This window comes from Patiria miniata, unplaced genomic scaffold, assembly GCF_015706575.1.
Source record: "Patiria miniata isolate m_02_andy unplaced genomic scaffold, ASM1570657v1 HiC_scaffold_13, whole genome shotgun sequence".
Lineage (NCBI taxonomy): Eukaryota > Metazoa > Echinodermata > Asteroidea > Valvatida > Asterinidae > Patiria > Patiria miniata.
In genome coordinates, this window is record NW_024037051.1 from 15,532,713 (window position 1) to 15,551,713 (window position 19,001).

Here is a 19,001-nt window from a genome sequence, read left to right on the forward strand (position 1 = left end):
GAAATGCATTTTAAAAGTGATTGATGCCTGATTATACTAACATACGGATATAGCAGGGTCTTTTACATATTGAATGAAGACAAGAATAGAATGTTGGAGTGACTTTAGTAGTATTATTGACCAACCCCGTACGGTAGTAAACAAATATATACCATATCCCTTAACAATAGTATTATAAACTCAAGGGTATACATTATTTTCTCTTATGTCATAGTACGCAGACTGTAAGTAGGATAAAATAGAAACGTATTTCATTCGCATGCTTGTTTTGTACTTTGTAAAAAAAAAAAAAAATAACGAACATTGTATAAACGGTTTATACTCATACCATGTTTTGTCTTAAAATCAGGGTATATCGAGACCTGACGCCACGACATCGTAGACTCAGAAATGGCAGATCGAGTATTGTTTGTCATTCTGGTTTGCTCTAATGTGCCTTCTTTAAGAAAGGAAAATACATTGTACATGTATATAAGATCGAGAATTGTGGAGGGTATTCTTTTACCGGGGGGGGGGGGGGGCGGGGGGGGGGCTGTTGTGGGAGTTATATTTGTAGGCAAGGGATAATGAAATACATTCGCACCTAGTAATTTATGTCTTCGTTGAGTAAGGAGTAACACGGGAGACTAATATGGCAGTGCTAGGAGTCACTGAATGCGAAATTATGGTTCATTTGTTCATTAGGTTGACTTTATGGCATCACTCATGGCTGCAATATATTGGAAGGGGGTGGGGTGGAAGGGGGGGGGGGAGTTTTGCGCTGCATGCCTGAATTATTTTTATAGCCAAATTCACTTTTATTTCTCATTCACTGAACAAACAACCAACACTAAAAAGTCTCGTTGAAACCAATGAGCTGCTTTTGCAGATCTTTAAAACAAATGTGATTATAGAGAGTGCCCTCTATAATTTGCCCATCCTGTTTGTATCAAACCTTACAGTCTTGTAGTGACCCCATAGAAGTGTATTTAATTTTTTGTTTTATTTATCTCTACTAGGTCTTTACACATGTATATTGTTTACCATTCTTTTGGGTTTCATTGTTATTAGTATATGCAACAGTTATGCAACATTTATTTATTCACGTTATGCATTATTTTTGTTACCGTTTATACCCTATAGGCATTTCTATCAGTTTCTTTTTCAACTTGATTTCAAGTTCCTTTATAAAATTGCTTCAAATTTCAATTTTTTTTTTTTTTTTGGTAATTCGTGAAGTGCTGAATTAAGCATGCCATTTTCTTCCCTTTAATTAGTCTTGAAAGAGCCTTAATATTACTTTATATTCATGAGCCAATTCAAAGATCAAAGGTCAACAAATTTGAAAACCATTTGACCCCTGATATGCGATTAATTAGTATTACATGTACATACATTCATCAAATTCTTCCGGTTTCCAAGTAATTGTTCTTCCCAGTAGATTTTCCAATTAATCCAAATTTTATTTGCTTCCGAACGTTACCCTAAAAAATTTGAATTGGATTGCGACACATATGTTCTATTCTGTTTGTTTGAATGATATCAGTGATTCCATATTTTTTTTTTTTTTTTTTTTTGGGGGGGGGGGGGTGATTCTTTAAGAAATTTGTTTCCGTCAAAAATAACTAAAGGAAAATGCAATACCAGAATTGATTTTTATGCAAAACATTTTGTTCTGAATTATCACCGTCTATCTATGCATTGAATGAACAACACCATCAAGGGTGTTCATTCGTAATAACAATAAATATGTAATCTCTTCGTATACAGATAGACTAGACATTTAGCTAGTTTACCATAGTTGAACATGTAGATATGTTTTCTCTTTGTTTGCTTTTTGTTTTTTTTGTGTTTTTTGTTTCCTGAAAAGCAAGAAAAGTTGTATATTCATGTATTTTTGTATGGAATATTGTACTTAGTAGTCCTTATTATGATTTGTTGTAGTGGTAGACAATTTTGATGGAGTTGATGTGCCTCCTGTTTAGATAAAAACAAGAAAACAGTTGTTTTTAAAGTTGAAATACATCTGCGCTGGTTAACACTGAAAACTGCAGAATTAATTGCAAAACATGTGGTTGTTAAACACAACTTCAGTTTATTTTTCAGAAATTCTAAGTTACAGTGCTCCCAAAAACAACTTTATCATTTGTCAATAAACGGAGATAAACAAAGCATTTTTCTGGGGGGGGGGGGTGGCAAATTAATTGTGCTTCATCAAGGAAAACAGTTACACTGGTTCGTTACAGTCTTTGTACTTTTTTGTTCACAGTTCTCTGACAGAACACTCAACTATGGGAAGAAGGATGAAAATTCCATTTTTGTTCAACTTGCAGTGGCATAAAAAGTTATCCATATTGCAATGAAGATGACAGTAAGTTTCAGTTTTTTTGTTTCAACTTACAGTTTTTTGTTTTGTTTTAAATAAACAGGAGGCCATTGATTTGAGTAGATTTGAATTTAAAAATGAACTTGTTGATAGCATTTACTACAAGGAATTCGTTATTTTTTACAATTTACCATAACTGATTGTTATTTCATTGAAAATGTTTTGATATTATTCGTCATTAAAACAAAGTTAAAAAAAAGTTACTTGTTTGGATTGTCTTTTGGTAGTCAAAAACGTTTGTTTTTACACATAAAAAAGAACTAGAACAATCTGATTTTTAAAAATAAATTTGATACGTACCTCATATAGTGTTCCTTGTAATATACATGTTGCAAAGCTTTGCAAGAATTAAGAATATTCATATTTAAGTTCGCTCCTGATGAATATTCATCAGGGATTCTCGTGACATGATTGGTAGGTTGGCACCATGTATCTGATGTACGTGTATGCCTCGTCGCCGCCGTAGCGCTCTAGCGCCCTCAATGTTTCTTCTATCAGATCGCCGATATTCTCTCGCCTGTGTTGGCTGTATTCGATTCCGTCGCCAAGGTTGACTGATACCGAAAAGTGAAGATTCATATTTCAGAGAGGTAAGATATTGAGAAAGGGAGGTTAAAAATTAGATTCATATGAACACTTAAAGCATTTTCTTGTCCACTTTTATTTATTCAACTTGTGCGTTGTGCGGTACAGCTCATCAAAAATTAAAATATCGACAATCTAGTGCGCGTGCGCGTGCCAGCATAAGATAGGCTAGGCAAACATAAACGTAACCGCGTAAATAATTGTTTGTATCTTTTCATGAAAACAATTTGGAAATAACGGAATTAAATTCTAGACTGCATAGGCCTAACTTTTCTTGCAAAACATTTGTCCATAATTATAAAGCAATATGGTACTTTTATCGCTTCGTCACAATCCCGGTTTCGGGCAAAAATCATACTCGAAAATGAATATTTTCGAAAATGAACAGAAGGCCTACTCCAACGATTAAATTCAAATGTGTGTTGCATTCAAATCCATCCAATACACATAATAACGGCAGAATTACTCACAGTTTTGACTCTTGAAGATGTTGAGGACGGGCAGAATGTGTCGGTAATAGGGCACCAATGCCTCACCAACCAGCTCTGCCGAACGCACGAGATGCTGCAGGACTTTCAAAGTGGTGCACACTAGTTGCTTGTTGCGTGTATTCAGAGCCTCTGTATGTTAACAAGCTACAGGATTATTTTGAGGTTCAAGAGGTCAGTGACAGCATTTAGGACACAAAAGTCAGAATAGCTATGAAGCGCAGTACAGTGAAATCTCTGATAACTCAAAACAAAGAATCCATTGCCTTCATTAGTATAATACCTGCTTAACTAAACTCTGCATGCTTAAGTCAAATTTTGAACCTGTTCTCTTGAGGTTCGATTTATCAAGATTTCACCACTGGTGAGACGTCTCTTTTGAATGCCGAATACCTTGCCCATAGTCCACCCCGCATTTTCCCCATTTTGGAGATAAGTTTCGTATACGTACCTTTGAGTGGGATAATTAGTTGTGGAACCACGGGCAGTATTTTCGTTCCTCCGTGCTCAAGTAGATCGCTGATACCTTGATAGGCAAAGAAGCTGTAGGGATGGTCCATTTCGGTGAGACCGTCAAAGAATAACGGGAGGTAGTGGTGGTAGTCGAGCTCCTCTAACTCTCTCTGATATTAAAATGGGAGGAGTCCATGCAAATTTTTAGACAAGGAGGGAAAATGTGGGCGGGACAGACAACTTCATTCAACTGTGTTAAGAATGTACGGCCTCGGAAGGAAGAGGGCAAAAATAAATCTCCCAAAACATTCGTTTTATAGCTCCATGCCTATAATCAATTTAACCCTATAAACGTATCTGAATCCATCAAAATCCATACCCCATTTTAAGAAAATATCGACGGATTCAGGATACCTCCATACTGAAAACAGGGGGATTTTGATGATTCAGGATTGTAAGCCTAGCGGCGTTGCAGGTTTTGATGGATTCAGGATACCTCCATACTATGATCGAGAATGCAGTCACCAACACCAAAATATGTGTGCATGAAAATGAACCAATAGGCCTAGGTGGATTTTGGTGAATTCCGTTCACCTTCCAGATGATCTTGTTGCCCATGGAGTCGTGCTGTAACACGATAGGGAGGTCTCCCCTATCGTACAGTTTCCTGAAGATGCTGGGCGGAGCTTCTCTCGCCCTGGTGGCCCCCGCCAATGGTGGCTTCGTCATGCCGTTCTCTTGTTTCCATTTTGGAATCAAACACACGCTTGAAGGAGCAGCCATGTTTAATCACAACTTGAAATAACGACGCCCAATGGCAATGCTAGGCAAGAAGGAAGATCAAGTTTTGGATTTTCTGTGTCCTGTGGATTTTGTACGCGAGGAACTAACTTGATACGTATCGACTTTACTACCACGCCGACTGAGAGCGGGAGCCGCGTCTGATATTCCATGTTGGAGCGCTGTTCCTATCCCGCGCGGCGCGGCGTCGCGGCGTCGCATCAACGTCGAGTTCTCCGCGTTTCCTCATTGCAACCTTCGCCCCGTAGGCATCATTCCTGCAAATTTCAAACGATTTCATATTTTGGCCTCAATTGACATTTGTTTTCAAGGGTTCAGCCTTACATTTTTTTCATGAAATTCGGCAGAAAGTTCATTGTTTCTGAGATGTTTCCAGAAAATAAAATTTTGACCAAGAGCTGCTTAAAATCTAAAGGGTTTACCCCTTGCAACTTGCAGGGAAGATGCCTCAGGGTCCCTAGGGCACATTCGAACAGAAATTTGGGACAGATTTGTCATTTTAAAGAAAAATTGCGTCGATGATTTGGGTCAAAATTAGTTAAAATTATTAATAATTGTCTTAATAAGTCGGTGATTTTTGCCCAAATCTTCAATATGTTTAGTGTTTGAAGGTCGATTGATGTTTTGGCCGAAAAATGAAATTGCTTGAAACTTGCAGGGAAAGATGCCTGAGGGTCCCTAGAGCACATTCGAACTCAAATTTTGGACAGATTTGGCATTTTTAAATACATTTTCGATAATTTGGGTCAAAATGAGTGAAAATTATTAATTTTTGTCTGAATAAGTCGGTGATTTTTGCCCAAATCTTCAATATATTTAGTGTTTGAAGGTCGATTGATGTTCCTCTTGCATCCAAAGACATTTCTGAGTTGTTTGTAGAAAAATCAATTTTTGGCCAAATTTGATCAAAAAGTAAGGCTAACCCCTTACATTTTTTTTCAATTTTGGCCGAAAAATGAAATTGCTTGAAACTTGCAGGAAAGATGCCTGAGGGTTCCTAGAGCACATTCGAACTGGAATTTTGGACATATTGGGCATTTTAAAGAAAGATCGCGTCGATAATTTGGGTCAAAATGAGTGAAAATTATTAATATTTGTCTGAATAAGTCGGTGATTTTTGCCCAAATCTTCAATATATTTAGTGTTTGAAGGTCGATTGATGTTCCTCTTGCATCCAAAGACATTTCTGAGTTGTTTGGAAAAGTCAATTTTTGGCCAAATTTGATCAAAAAGTAAGGCTAACCCCTTACATTTTTTTTCAATTTTGGCCGAAAAATGAAATTGCTTGAAACTTGCAGGAAAGATGCCTGAGGGTCCCTATAGCACATTCGAACTGGAATTTGGGACATATTGGGCATTTTCAAGAAAGATCGCGTCGATAATTTGGGTCAAAATGAGTGAAAATTATTAATTTTTGTCTGAATAAGTCGGTGATTTTTGCCCAAATCTTCAATATATTTAGTGTTTGAAGGTCGATTGATGTTCCTCTTGCATCCAAGGACATTTCTGAGTTGTTTGGAGAAAAGTCAATTTTTGGCCAAATTTGATCAAAAAGTAAGGCTAACCCCTTACATTTTTTTTCAATTTTGGCCGAAAAATGAAATTGCTTGAAACTTGCAGGAAAGATGCCTGAGGGTCCCTATAGCACATTCGAACTGGAATTTGGGACATATTGGGCATTTTAAAGAAAGATCGCGTCGATAACTTGGGTCAAAATGAGTGAAAATTATTAATTTTTGTCTGAATAAGTCGGTGATTTTTGCCCAAATCTTCGATATATTTAGTGTTTGAAGGTCGATTGATGTTCCTCTTGCATCCAAGGACATTTCTGAGTTGTTTGGAGAAAAGTCAATTTTTGGCCAAATTTGATCAAAAAGTAAGGCTAACCCCTTACATTTTTTTTCAATTTTGGCCGAAAAATGAAATTGCTTGAAACTTGCAGGAAAGATGCCTGAGGGTTCCTAGAGCACATTCGAACTGGAATTTTGGACATATTGGGCATTTTAAAGAAAGATCGCGTCGATAATTTGGGTCAAAATGAGTGAAAATTATTAATTTTTGTCTGAATAAGTCGGTGATTTTTGCCCAAATCTTCAATATATTTAGTGTTTGAAGGTCGATTGATGTTCCTCTTGCATCCAAAGACATTTCTGAGTTGTTTGGAGAAAAGTCAATTTTTGGCCAAATTTGATCAAAAAGTAAGGCTAACCCCTTACATTTTTTTTCAATTTTGGCCGAAAAATGAAATTGCTTGAAACTTGCAGGAAAGATGCCTGAGGGTTCCAAGAGTACATTCGAACTGGAATTTTGGACATATTGGGCATTTTAAAGAAAGATCGCGTCGATAATTTGGGTCAAAATGAGTGAAAATTATTATTTTTTGTCTGAATAAGTCGGTGATTTTTGCCCAAATCTTCGATATATTTAGTGTTTGAAGGTCGATTGATGTTCCTCTTGCATCCAAAGACATTTCTGAGTTGTTTGTAGAAAAGTCAATTTTTGGCCAAATTTGATCAAAAAGTAAGGCTAACCCCTTACATTTTTTTTCAATTTTGGCCGAAAAATGAAATTGCTTGAAACTTGCAGGAAAGATGCCTGAGGGTTCCTAGAGTACATTCGAACTGGAATTTTGGACATATTGGGCATTTTAAAGAAAGATCGCGTCGATAATTTGGGTCAAAATGAGTGAAAATTATTAATTTTTGTCTGAATAAGTCGGTGATTTTTGCCCAAATCTTCAATATATTTAGTGTTTGAAGGTCGATTGATGTTCCTCTTGCATCCAAGGACATTTCTGAGTTGTTTGGAGAAAAGTCAATTTTTGGCCAAATTTGATCAAAAAGTAAGGCTAACCCCTTACATTTTTTTTCAATTTTGGCCGAAAAATGAAATTGCTTGAAACTTGCAGGAAAGATGCCTGAGGGTTCCTAGAGCACATTCGAACTGGAATTTTGGACATATTGGGCATTTTAAAGAAAGATCGCGTCGATAATTTGGGTCAAAATGAGTGAAAATTATTAATTTTTGTCTGAATAAGTCGGTGATTTTTGCCCAAATCTTCAATATATTTAGTGTTTGAAGGTCGATTGATGTTCCTCTTGCATCCAAAGACATTTCTGAGTTGTTTGGAGAAAAGTCAATTTTTGGCCAAATTTGATCAAAAAGTAAGGCTAACCCCTTACATTTTTTTTCAATTTTGGCCGAAAAATGAAATTGCTTGAAACTTGCAGGAAAGATGCCTGAGGGTTCCTAGAGTACATTCGAACTGGAATTTTGGACATATTGGGCATTTTAAAGAAAGATTGCGTCGATAATTTGGGTCAAAATGAGTGAAAATTATTATTTTTTGTCTGAATAAGTCGGTGATTTTTGCCCAAATCTTCGATATATTTAGTGTTTGAAGGTCGATTGATGTTCCTCTTGCATCCAAAGACATTTCTGAGTTGTTTGTAGAAAAGTCAATTTTTGGCCAAATTTGATCAAAAAGTAAGGCTAACCCCTTACATTTTTTTTCAATTTTGGCCGAAAAATGAAATTGCTTGAAACTTGCAGGAAAGATGCCTGAGGGTTCCTAGAGTACATTCGAACTGGAATTTTGGACATATTGGGCATTTTAAAGAAAGATCGCGTCGATAATTTGGGTCAAAATGAGTGAAAATTATTAATTTTTGTCTGAATAAGTCGGTGATTTTTGCCCAAATCTTCAATATATTTAGTGTTTGAAGGTCGATTGATGTTCCTCTTGCATCCAAAGACATTTCTGAGTTGTTTGGAGAAAAGTCAATTTTTGGCCAAATTTGATCAAAAAGTAAGGCTAACCCCTTACATTTTTTTTCAATTTTGGCCGAAAAATGAAATTGCTTGAAACTTGCAGGAAAGATGCCTGAGGGTCCCTAGAGCACATTCGAACTGGAATTTTGGACATATTGGGCATTTTAAAGAAAGATCGCGTCGATAATTTGGGTCAAAATGAGTGAAAATTATTAATTTTTGTCTGAATAAGTCGGTGATTTTTTCCCAAATCTTCGATATATTTAGTGTTTGAAGGTCGATTGATGTTCCTCTTGCATCCAAAGACATTTCTGAGTTGTTTGGAGAAAAGTCAATTTTTGGCCAAATTTGATCAAAAAGTAAGGCTAACCCCTTACTTTTTTTTTCAATTTTGGCCGAAAAATGAAATTGCTTGAAACTTGCAGGAAAGATGCCTGAGGGTCCCTATAGCACATTCGAACTGGAATTTGGGACATATTGGGCATTTTCAAGAAAGATCGCGTCGATAATTTGGGTCAAAATGAGTGAAAATTATTAATTTTTGTCTGAATAAGTCGGTGATTTTTGCCCAAATCTTCAATATATTTAGTGTTTGAAGGTCGATTGATGTTCCTCTTGCATCCAAGGACATTTCTGAGTTGTTTGGAGAAAAGTCAATTTTTGGCCAAATTTGATCAAAAAGTAAGGCTAACCCCTTACATTTTTTTTCAATTTTGGCCGAAAAATGAAATTGCTTGAAACTTGCAGGAAAGATGCCTGAGGGTCCCTAGAGCACATTCGAACTGGAATTTTGGACATATTGGGCATTTTAAAGAAAGATCGCGTCGATAATTTGGGTCAAAATGAGTGAAAATTATTAATTTTTGTCTGAATAAGTCGGTGATTTTTGCCCAAATCTTCGATATATTTAGTGTTTGAAGGTCGATTGATGTTCCTCTTGCATCCAAAGACATTTCTGAGTTGTTTGTAGAAAAATCAATTTTTGGCCAAATTTGATCAAAAAGTAAGGCTAACCCCTTACATTTTTTTTCAATTTTGGCCGAAAAATGAAATTGCTTGAAACTTGCAGGAAAGATGCCTGAGGGTCCCTAGAGCACATTCGAACTGGAATTTGGGACATATTGGGCATTTTCAAGAAAGATCGCGTCGATAATTTGGGTCAAAATGAGTGAAAATTATTAATTTTTGTCTGAATAAGTCGGTGATTTTTGCCCAAATCTTCAATATATTTAGTGTTTGAAGGTCGATTGATGTTCCTCTTGCATCCAAGGACATTTCTGAGTTGTTTGGAGAAAAGTCAATTTTTGGCCAAATTTGATCAAAAAGTAAGGCTAACCCCTTACATTTTTTTTCAATTTTGGCCGAAAAATGAAATTGCTTGAAACTTGCAGGAAAGATGCCTGAGGGTTCCTAGAGCACATTCGAACTGGAATTTTGGACATATTGGGCATTTTAAAGAAAGATCGCGTCGATAATTTGGGTCAAAATGAGTGAAAATTATTAATTTTTGTCTGAATAAGTCGGTGATTTTTGCCCAAATCTTCAATATATTTAGTGTTTGAAGGTCGATTGATGTTCCTCTTGCATCCAAAGACATTTCTGAGTTGTTTGGAGAAAAGTCAATTTTTGGCCAAATTTGATCAAAAAGTAAGGCTAACCCCTTACATTTTTTTTCAATTTTGGCCGAAAAATGAAATTGCTTGAAACTTGCAGGAAAGATGCCTGAGGGTTCCTAGAGTACATTCGAACTGGAATTTTGGACATATTGGGCATTTTAAAGAAAGATCGCGTCGATAATTTGGGTCAAAATGAGTGAAAATTATTATTTTTTGTCTGAATAAGTCGGTGATTTTTGCCCAAATCTTCGATATATTTAGTGTTTGAAGGTCGATTGATGTTCCTCTTGCATCCAAAGACATTTCTGAGTTGTTTGTAGAAAAGTCAATTTTTGGCCAAATTTGATCAAAAAGTAAGGCTAACCCCTTACATTTTTTTCAATTTTGGCCGAAAAATGAAATTGCTTGAAACTTGCAGGAAAGATGCCTGAGGGTTCCTAGAGTACATTCGAACTGGAATTTTGGACATATTGGGCATTTTAAAGAAAGATCGCGTCGATAATTTGGGTCAAAATGAGTGAAAATTATTAATATTTGTCTGAATAAGTCGGTGATTTTTGCCCAAATCTTCAATATGTTAAGCGGTTGAAGGTCGATTGATGTTCCTCTTGCATCCAAAGACATTTCTGAGTCGTTTGGAGAAAAGTCATTTTTTGGGGCTAAATTTGATCAAAAAGTAAGGCTAACCCCTTACATTTTTTTTCAATTTTGGCCGAAAAATGAAATTGCTTGAAACTTGCAGGAAAGATGCCTGAGGGTCCCTAGAGCACATTCGAACTGGAATTTTGGACATATTGGGCATTTTAAAGAAAGATCGCGTCGATAATTTGGGTCAAAATGAGTGAAAATTATTAATTTTTGTCTGAATAAGTCGGTGATTTTTGCCCAAATCTTCAATATATTTAGTGTTTGAAGGTCGATTGATGTTCCTCTTGCATCCAAGGACATTTCTGAGTTGTTTGGAGAAAAGTCAATTTTTGGCCAAATTTGATCAAAAAGTAAGGCTAACCCCTTACATTTTTTTTCAATTTTGGCCGAAAAATGAAATTGCTTGAAACTTGCAGGAAAGATGCCTGAGGGTTCCTAGAGCACATTCGAACTGGAATTTTTGACATATTGGGCATTTTAAAGAAAGATCGCGTCGATAATTTGGGTCAAAATGAGTGAAAATTATTAATTTTTGTCTGAATAAGTCGGTGATTTTTGCCCAAATCTTCAATATATTTAGTGTTTGAAGGTCGATTGATGTTCCTCTTGCATCCAAAGACATTTCTGAGTTGTTTGGAGAAAAGTCAATTTTTGGCCAAATTTGATCAAAAAGTAAGGCTAACCCCTTACATTTTTTTTCAATTTTGGCCGAAAAATGAAATTGCTTGAAACTTGCAGAAAAGATGCCTGAGGGTTCCTAGAGCACATTCGAACTGGAATTTTGGACATATTGGGCATTTTAAAGAAAGATCGCGTCGATAATTTGGGTCAAAATGAGTGAAAATTATTAATTTTTGTCTGAATAAGTCGGTGATTTTTGCCCAAATCTTCGATATATTTAGTGTTTGAAGGTCGATTGATGCTCCTCTTGCATCCAAAGACATTTCTGAGTTGTTTGGAGAAAAGTCAATTTTTGGCCAAATTTGATCAAAAAGTAAGGCTAACCCCTTACATTTTTTTTCAATTTTGGCCGAAAAATGAAATTGCTTGAAACTTGCAGGAAAGATGCCTGAGGGTCCCTAGAGCACATTCGAACTGGAATTTAGGACATATTGGGCATTTTAAAGAAAGATCGCGTCGATAATTTGGGTCAAAATGAGTGAAAATTATTAATTTTTGTCTGAATAAGTCGGTGATTTTTGCCCAAATCTTCGATATATTTAGTGTTTGAAGGTCGATTGATGTTCCTCTTGCATCCAAAGACATTTCTGAGTTGTTTGGAGAAAAGTCAATTTTTGGCCAAATTTGATCAAAAAGTAAGGTTAACCCCTTACATTTTTTTTCAATTTTGGCCGAAAAATGAAATTGCTTGAAACTTGCAGGAAAGATGCCTGAGGGTCCCTAGAGCACATTCGAACTGGAATTTTGGACATATTGGGCATTTTCAAGAAAGATCGCGTCGATAATTTGGGTCAAAATGAGTGAAAATTATTAATTTTTGTCTGAATAAGTCGGTGATTTTTGCCCAAATCTTCAATATATTTAGTGTTTGAAGGTCGATTGATGTTCCTCTTGCATCCAAAGACATTTCTGAGTTGTTTGGAGAAAAGTCAATTTTTGGCCAAATTTGATCAAAAAATAAGGCTAACCCCTTGCATTTTTTTTCAATTTTGGCCGAAAAATGAAATTGCTTGAAACTTGCAGGAAAGATGCCTGAGGGTCCCTAGAGCACATTCGAACTGGAATTTGGGACATATTGGGCATTTTAAAGAAAGATCGCGTCGATAATTTGGGTCAAAATGAGTGAAAATTATTAATTTTTGTCTGAATAAGTCGGTGATTTTTGCCCAAATCTTCAATATGTTAAGCGGTTGAAGGTCGATTGATGTTCCTCTTGCATCCAAAGACATTTCTGAGTCGTTTGGAGAAAAGTCATTTTTTTGGGCTAAATTTGATCAAAAAGTAAGGCTAACCCCTTACATTTTTTTTCAATTTTGGCCGAAAAATGAAATTGCTTGAAACTTGCAGGAAAGATGCCTGAGGGTCCCTAGAGCACATTCGAACTGGAATTTTGGACATATTGGTCATTTTAAAGAAAGATCGCGTCGATAATTTGGGTCAAAATGAGTGAAAATTATTAATTTTTGTCTGAATAAGTCGGTGATTTTTGCCCAAATCTTCAATATATTTAGTGTTTGAAGGTCGATTGATGTTCCTCTTGCATCCAAAGACATTTCTGAGTTGTTTGGAGAAAAGTCAATTTTTGGCCAAATTTGATCAAAAAGTAAGGCTAACCCCTTACATTTTTTTTCAATTTTGGCCGAAAAATGAAATTGCTTGAAACTTGCAGGAAAGATGCCTGAGGGTCCCTAGAGCACATTCGAACTGGAATTTTGGACATATTGGGCATTTTAAAGAAAGATCGCGTCGATAATTTGGGTCAAAATGAGTGAAAATTATTAATTTTTGTCTGAATAAGTCGGTGATTTTTGCCCAAATCTTCAATATATTTAGTGTTTGAAGGTCGATTGATGTTCCTCTTGCATCCAAAGACTTTCTGAGTTGTTTGGAGAAAAGTCAATTTTTGGCCAAATTTGATCAAAAAGTAAGGCTAACCCCTTACATTTTTTTTTTCAATTTTGGCCGAAAAATGAAATTGCTTAAAACTTGCAGGAAAGATGCCTGAGGGTCTGTAGAGCACATTCGAACTGGAATTTTGGACATATTGGGCATTTTAAAGAAAGATCGCGTCGATAATTTGGGTCCAAATGAGTGAAAATTATTAATTTTTGTCTGAATAAGTCGGTGATTTTTCCCCAAATCTTCGATATATTTAGTGTTTGAAGGTCGATTGATGTTCCTCCTTCATCCAAAGACATTTCTGAGTTGTTTGGAGAAAAGTCAATTTTTGGCCAAATTTGATCAAAAAGTAAGGCTAACCCCTTACATTTTTTTTCAATTTTGGCCGAAAAATGAAATTGCTTGAAACTTGCAGGAAAGATGCCTGAGGGTCCCTAGAGCACATTCGAACTGGAATTTTGGACATATTGGGCATTTTAAAGAAAGATCGCGACGATAATTTGGGTCAAAATGAGTGAAAATTATTAATTTTTGTCTGAATAAGTCGGTGATTTTTCCCAAATTTTCGATATATTTAGTGTTTGAAGGTCGATTGATGTTCCTCTTGCATCCAAAGACATTTCTGAATTGTTTGGAGAAAAGTCAATTTTTGGCCAAATTTGATCAAAAAGTAAGGTTAACCCCTTACATTTTTTTTTCAATTTTGGCCGAAAAATGAAATTGCTTAAAACTTGCAGGAAAGATGCCTGAGGGTCTGTAGAGCACATTCGAACTGGAATTTTGGACATATTGGGCATTTTAAAGAAAGATCGCGTCGATAATTTGGGTCAAAATGAGTGAAAATTATTAATTTTTGTCTGAATAAGTCGGTGATTTTTGCCCAAATCTTCGATATATTTAGTGTTTGAAGGTCGATTGATGTTCCTCTTGCATCCAAAGACATTTCTGAGGTGTTTGGAGAAAAGTCAATTTTTGGCCAAATTTGATCAAAAAGTAAGGCCAAAATTGAAAAACATTTTTTTTTCAATTTTGGCCGAAAAATGAAATTGCTTGAAAATTGCAGGAAAGATGCCTGAGGGTCCCTAGAGCACATTCGAACTGGAATTTGGGACATATTGGGCATTTTCAAGAAAGATCGCGTCGATAATTTGGGTCAAAATGAGTGAAAATTATTAATTTTTGTCTGAATAAGTCGGTGATTTTTGCCCAAATCTTCAATATATTTAGTGTTTGAAGGTCGATTGATGTTCCTCTTGCATCCAAAGACTTTCTGAGTTGTTTGGAGAAAAGTCAATTTTTGGCCAAATTTGATCAAAAAGTAAGGCTAACCCCTTACATTTTTTTTTTCAATTTTGGCCGAAAAATGAAATTGCTTAAAACTTGCAGGAAAGATGCCTGAGGGTCTGTAGAGCACATTCGAACTGGAATTTTGGACATATTGGGCATTTTAAAGAAAGATCGCGTCGATAATTTGGGTCAAAATGAGTGAAAATTATTAATTTTTGTCTGAATAAGTCGGTGATTTTTGCCCAAATCTTCGATATATTTAGTGTTTGAAGGTCGATTGATGTTCCTCCTTTATCCAAAGACATTTCTGAGTTGTTTGGAGAAAAGTCAATTTTTGGCCAAATTTGATCAAAAAGTAAGGCTAACCCCTTACATTTTTTTTCAATTTTGGCCGAAAAATGAAATTGCTTGAAACTTGCAGGAAAGATGCCCGAGGGTCCCTAGAGCACATTCGAACTGGAATTTGGGACATATTGGGCATTTTAAAGAAAGATCGCGACGATAATTTGGGTCAAAATGAGTGAAAATTATTAATTTTTGTCTGAATAAGTCGGTGATTTTCCCCAAATTTTCGATATATTTAGTGTTTGAAGGTCGATTGATGTTCCTCTTGCATCCAAAGACATTTCTGAATTGTTTGGAGAAAAGTCAATTTTTGGCCAAATTTGATCAAAAAGTACGGTTAACCCCTTACATTTTTTTTTCAATTTTGGCCGAAAAATGAAATTGCTTAAAACTTGCAGGAAAGATGCCTGAGGGTCTGTAGAGCACATTCGAACTGGAATTTTGGACATATTGGGCATTTTAAAGAAAGATCGCGTCGATAATTTGGGTCAAAATGAGTGAAAATTATTAATTTTTGTCTGAATAAGTCGGTGATTTTTGCCCAAATCTTCAATATATTTAGTGTTTGAAGGTCGATTGATGTTCCTCTTGCATCCAAAGACATTTCTGAGTTGTTTGGAGAAAAGTCAATTTTTGGCCAAATTTGATCAAAAAGTAAGGCTAACCCCTTGCATTTTTTTTCAATTTTGGCCGAAAAATGAAATTGCTTGAAACTTGCAGGAAAGATGCCTGAGGGTCCCTAGAGCACATTCGAACTGGAATTTTGGACATATTGGGCATTTTCAAGAAAGATCGCGTCGATAATTTGGTTCAAAATGAGTGAAAATTATTAATTTTTGTCTGAATAAGTCGGTGATTTTTGCCCAAATCTTCAATATGTTAAGCGGTTGAAGGTCGATTGATGTTCCTCTTGCATCCAAAGACATTTCTGAGTCGTTTGGAGAAAAGTCATTTTTTTGGGCTAAATTTGATCAAAACTCGATCAGAACTTGACATCAATAAGACTATAATTCTTCAAATTGCATACATGGTAAAACGATTCCACGAAAAAGCTTTCCACATTTTGCTAACTTTCAAACATCCAAGTTCTGTCTGGTTGATATGTCTATATACTTGCAAGATTTTGTTGCAAAGTTCTGTTAACACAATAATAATAACATAATAAAATACTAACACTAATAATTCAATCGTTTCAACGATTTGTTGTAAAATATTTAAATGCATAATTTCAATCAGCCCTGCATGTTTGTGTGCACCCCCATGTTAATGTATGTACCTATGTCATTTCTGTTTTAGCCTCTGAAGAAGAACTTGCTAAGTTCGCAACGTCAGGCCACATTAATTTTAAGATTTATATATTTCAGGTCCATCCAGTTCAGTAAGCAGTTTGCAGCAGTTTTCCTTTTTTTTCATGTTTATTTTTTTGGAAGAAATTAATGACGATAATACGGAGTGTCTGTATACTGCAATTTCTTTAAATTGTATTACATTCATTCTTTCAGGGTTTCTGTCATTATTCTAGATTATTGTGTCAAATATCATGGCAAAATATTGGACGCAAGATAGGTTCAATGCAATGTGTTTTTCTTGATTTTTTTAGCTAACAATAACTTTGTTTACATCGCGAATGGACAGAAGTCGGCGCACTTGTGTCCAGTTTTTATGTAGCGCGCCCTCTTTTGGAACTTGATGACGATAATGCGGAGTGTCCGTGTTTTGATGAGCTTCAAATTTACCAAGTTGCTGCACAGTTACCCTATTAAAACCTTGTGGAAAATCATGTGAACAATAGTAACGTTGTGATATTTAGCCCAGGAAACAAAAACGGGGGAAAACGAGGTGTCTGTTAATTGGCCCAATAATAAGTGGAGGGGTGCCTAACGTGGGAGACTTAAAAAAGTTCAAGGAAATTCCCAACAAATAGTTGGAAAGAAAATTGAAAGAAAACATTTTGACATTGACATAATTATTGCAAGCAATTTTTTTTGTTTGGGGAGGGGGATTTCCTTGAACTTATTCAAGTCTCCCACGTTAGGCGACCTTTCGCCTAATTTAAGCCCAATTTACGGACAGCAAGCTCATTTTCTTCCGTTTTTGTTTGTTGAGATAAATATCACAATGTTTTTATTCTTCACATGATTTTCCATACAATTTCAATAGGGTAACTGTGACAGTAAGCAGCTTGGTGCTAAAGCTCATCAATACTGAGGTTTTTGGCAAGACTACTTGATGACATCTGGAGACAAGTAAATGCTCGATTTTTGGGGGGGTATAGTAGCCACTTTATCGTCAAAAAATGAAGAAAAAAAAGAAGAATATTATACAAAATGTTGAATGTTTCGAGTGGTGTAGTAAAACTAGCCTCCCGAAGGTATCCATGGACATTCCATTTTCCCGAGGCGCAGAATCTGTGGGTGAAGTGTTATAAACCCAAATAATGGGAAATAAATATATATCACGGCAGGGATTAGCAATTTATGCAAATTATGTATCTTTGGTCAAAATTAACTTAGGTGGCATCCTCCTTTCACATTTACTTCTCCATCCTTTGACTGATTGATCTGACATGGTTGCCTGCTAATACCCAAAATGCCGTCGGAAGTGTAATATTCGACTTGGGCTGGCCCACTGGACTAGGCCTAAATAAAAAATTATCTCAACGATAAATTTGGAGAAGAAAAATAGACAATATAAATGATCAGCGGCGACGTGGAATCGAACCAGGGATCTTTGTATCATACATTCATTGGTCATCTCGCTGGCCACTAGGCCTAGGCTACTATGTGGTAGCTCGACGAAGACCTTCTTTAAAATGCTTTAATGTAACGGGTTGACTAAATAACAACAACGCTCGCAATATCATCGTTCTATTCTAATGAATAAACATACTGGCCGATCAAAATACTGAATTATTCATGACTTGGCCCCAACCGGTCTATCCATAAAATCCCGCACTGCAAACAGGGCGGGGAGTTTGAGCGAACGCCGCGCTGAGTTGTTCCATTCATATTGGGGATTTTTTTTTGGAGGGGGGGGGGGGTTCTATTTATGCTCCAGGACAACAAAAATATTGAAAAATTAATTTAATCTATGATTTGAAACTGGATTCATGAAAATATTATCTTAATTTGCAGGAGAAAATTCACGATCATACATGACATCATGTGCACTTGGCTAATGTACTTTTTTCAAAAAAGTAAATCAATTGGAAAAATTCAAAATTCCCCATTTAGCTCACAACTTAACATTACTTTATAAAAGAAGTTGGCTATTTTTTTTAACGGAAACGCGTACGCAGCACAGAAAATTATTGCCCCAAAACGAGGCAATGACGATGATCGAGCAATGCAGGTGGGCGGGTCTAGTCAATTGGGGTGTGGCTAAATATACTGCTCCCCGCACAAAGCCAAGATTTCTATTGTGTACTTCTTCTATAGGAAGCCAAAAGAGCACAGCACCTCTGCTGTCATTTGAAGGACGATAACATAGTTTTTAAAACAAAGGTGCACAATTATATAATACAAAGCGGCAGGAATTTGACCTTCTCCCAGCTTCGGTGGAGTCATCACGGTTGCGAAATCCCGACTGTTGGTGGCGCTTTTCATGCTTGTGTAATGACGTTCCAAAATGGCACCGTCCATGTGGCACTTTTTCGACTTCATCCGCCAACAGTTTGAGACGATGGAAATTCATTTCTGTTCTTCCTGTGGTCTTCTTGCTATCTCCAGTGCAAGTGGCGCAACAAGCATGGAATAACAAAGGGTAATATGACGGAAATAGACGGTATAATTTCAGTTAGTTGGGGAGTGGACGGACAGACATTGACACTGACAGATGCACAAACACTATGACACTTTGGCTAGGCCCCTCCCCCGATTGTATTTTTGATAGTGTGAGTAGCCTTTAACACGCCCACACTTGAGCATCTGATGAACACTCACAGTAGGGGTAGTTATGACGGATTTTCAATTAATCTTTTGTAAATCTGTTGTTAAGTTAACTTAAATTAAAACTTTATAAAACAAAAAGGGCCTACACATGGCCTATATTATTTGTTTCATT

General features: G+C 36.2%; 1 protein-coding gene across 1 annotated transcript; it reads right to left on the reverse strand.

Moving 5' to 3' along the window:
* Positions 1–1,558: 1,558 nt before the first annotated feature.
* LOC119721387 (parkin coregulated gene protein homolog) lies at positions 1,559–4,831 on the reverse strand. The gene is made up of 4 exons (XM_038191449.1): positions 4,486–4,831; positions 3,890–4,061; positions 3,421–3,570; positions 1,559–2,919 (listed from the first exon to the last, which is right to left on the reverse strand). Exons 1-4 carry the CDS (start codon positions 4,672–4,674, stop codon positions 2,756–2,758), a joined length of 675 nt encoding a protein of 224 aa, XP_038047377.1. The 5' UTR covers positions 4,675–4,831; the 3' UTR covers positions 1,559–2,755.
* Positions 4,832–19,001: the final 14,170 nt, after the last annotated feature.

Excerpts from the sequence above, each read along its gene's own strand:
- LOC119721387 (XM_038191449.1), bottom strand. The coding sequence starts at position 4,674 with ATGGCTGCTCCTTCAAGCGTGTGTTTGATTCCAAAATGGAAACAAGAG. Across the intron at positions 3,571-3,889 it reads ACTAATTATCCCACTCAAAG|AGGCTCTGAATACACGCAAC; the intron begins GTACGTATACGA and ends GTTAACATACAG. Across the intron at positions 2,920-3,420 it reads CATCTTCAAGAGTCAAAACT|TCAACCTTGGCGACGGAATC; the intron begins GTGAGTAATTCT and ends TTTCGGTATCAG.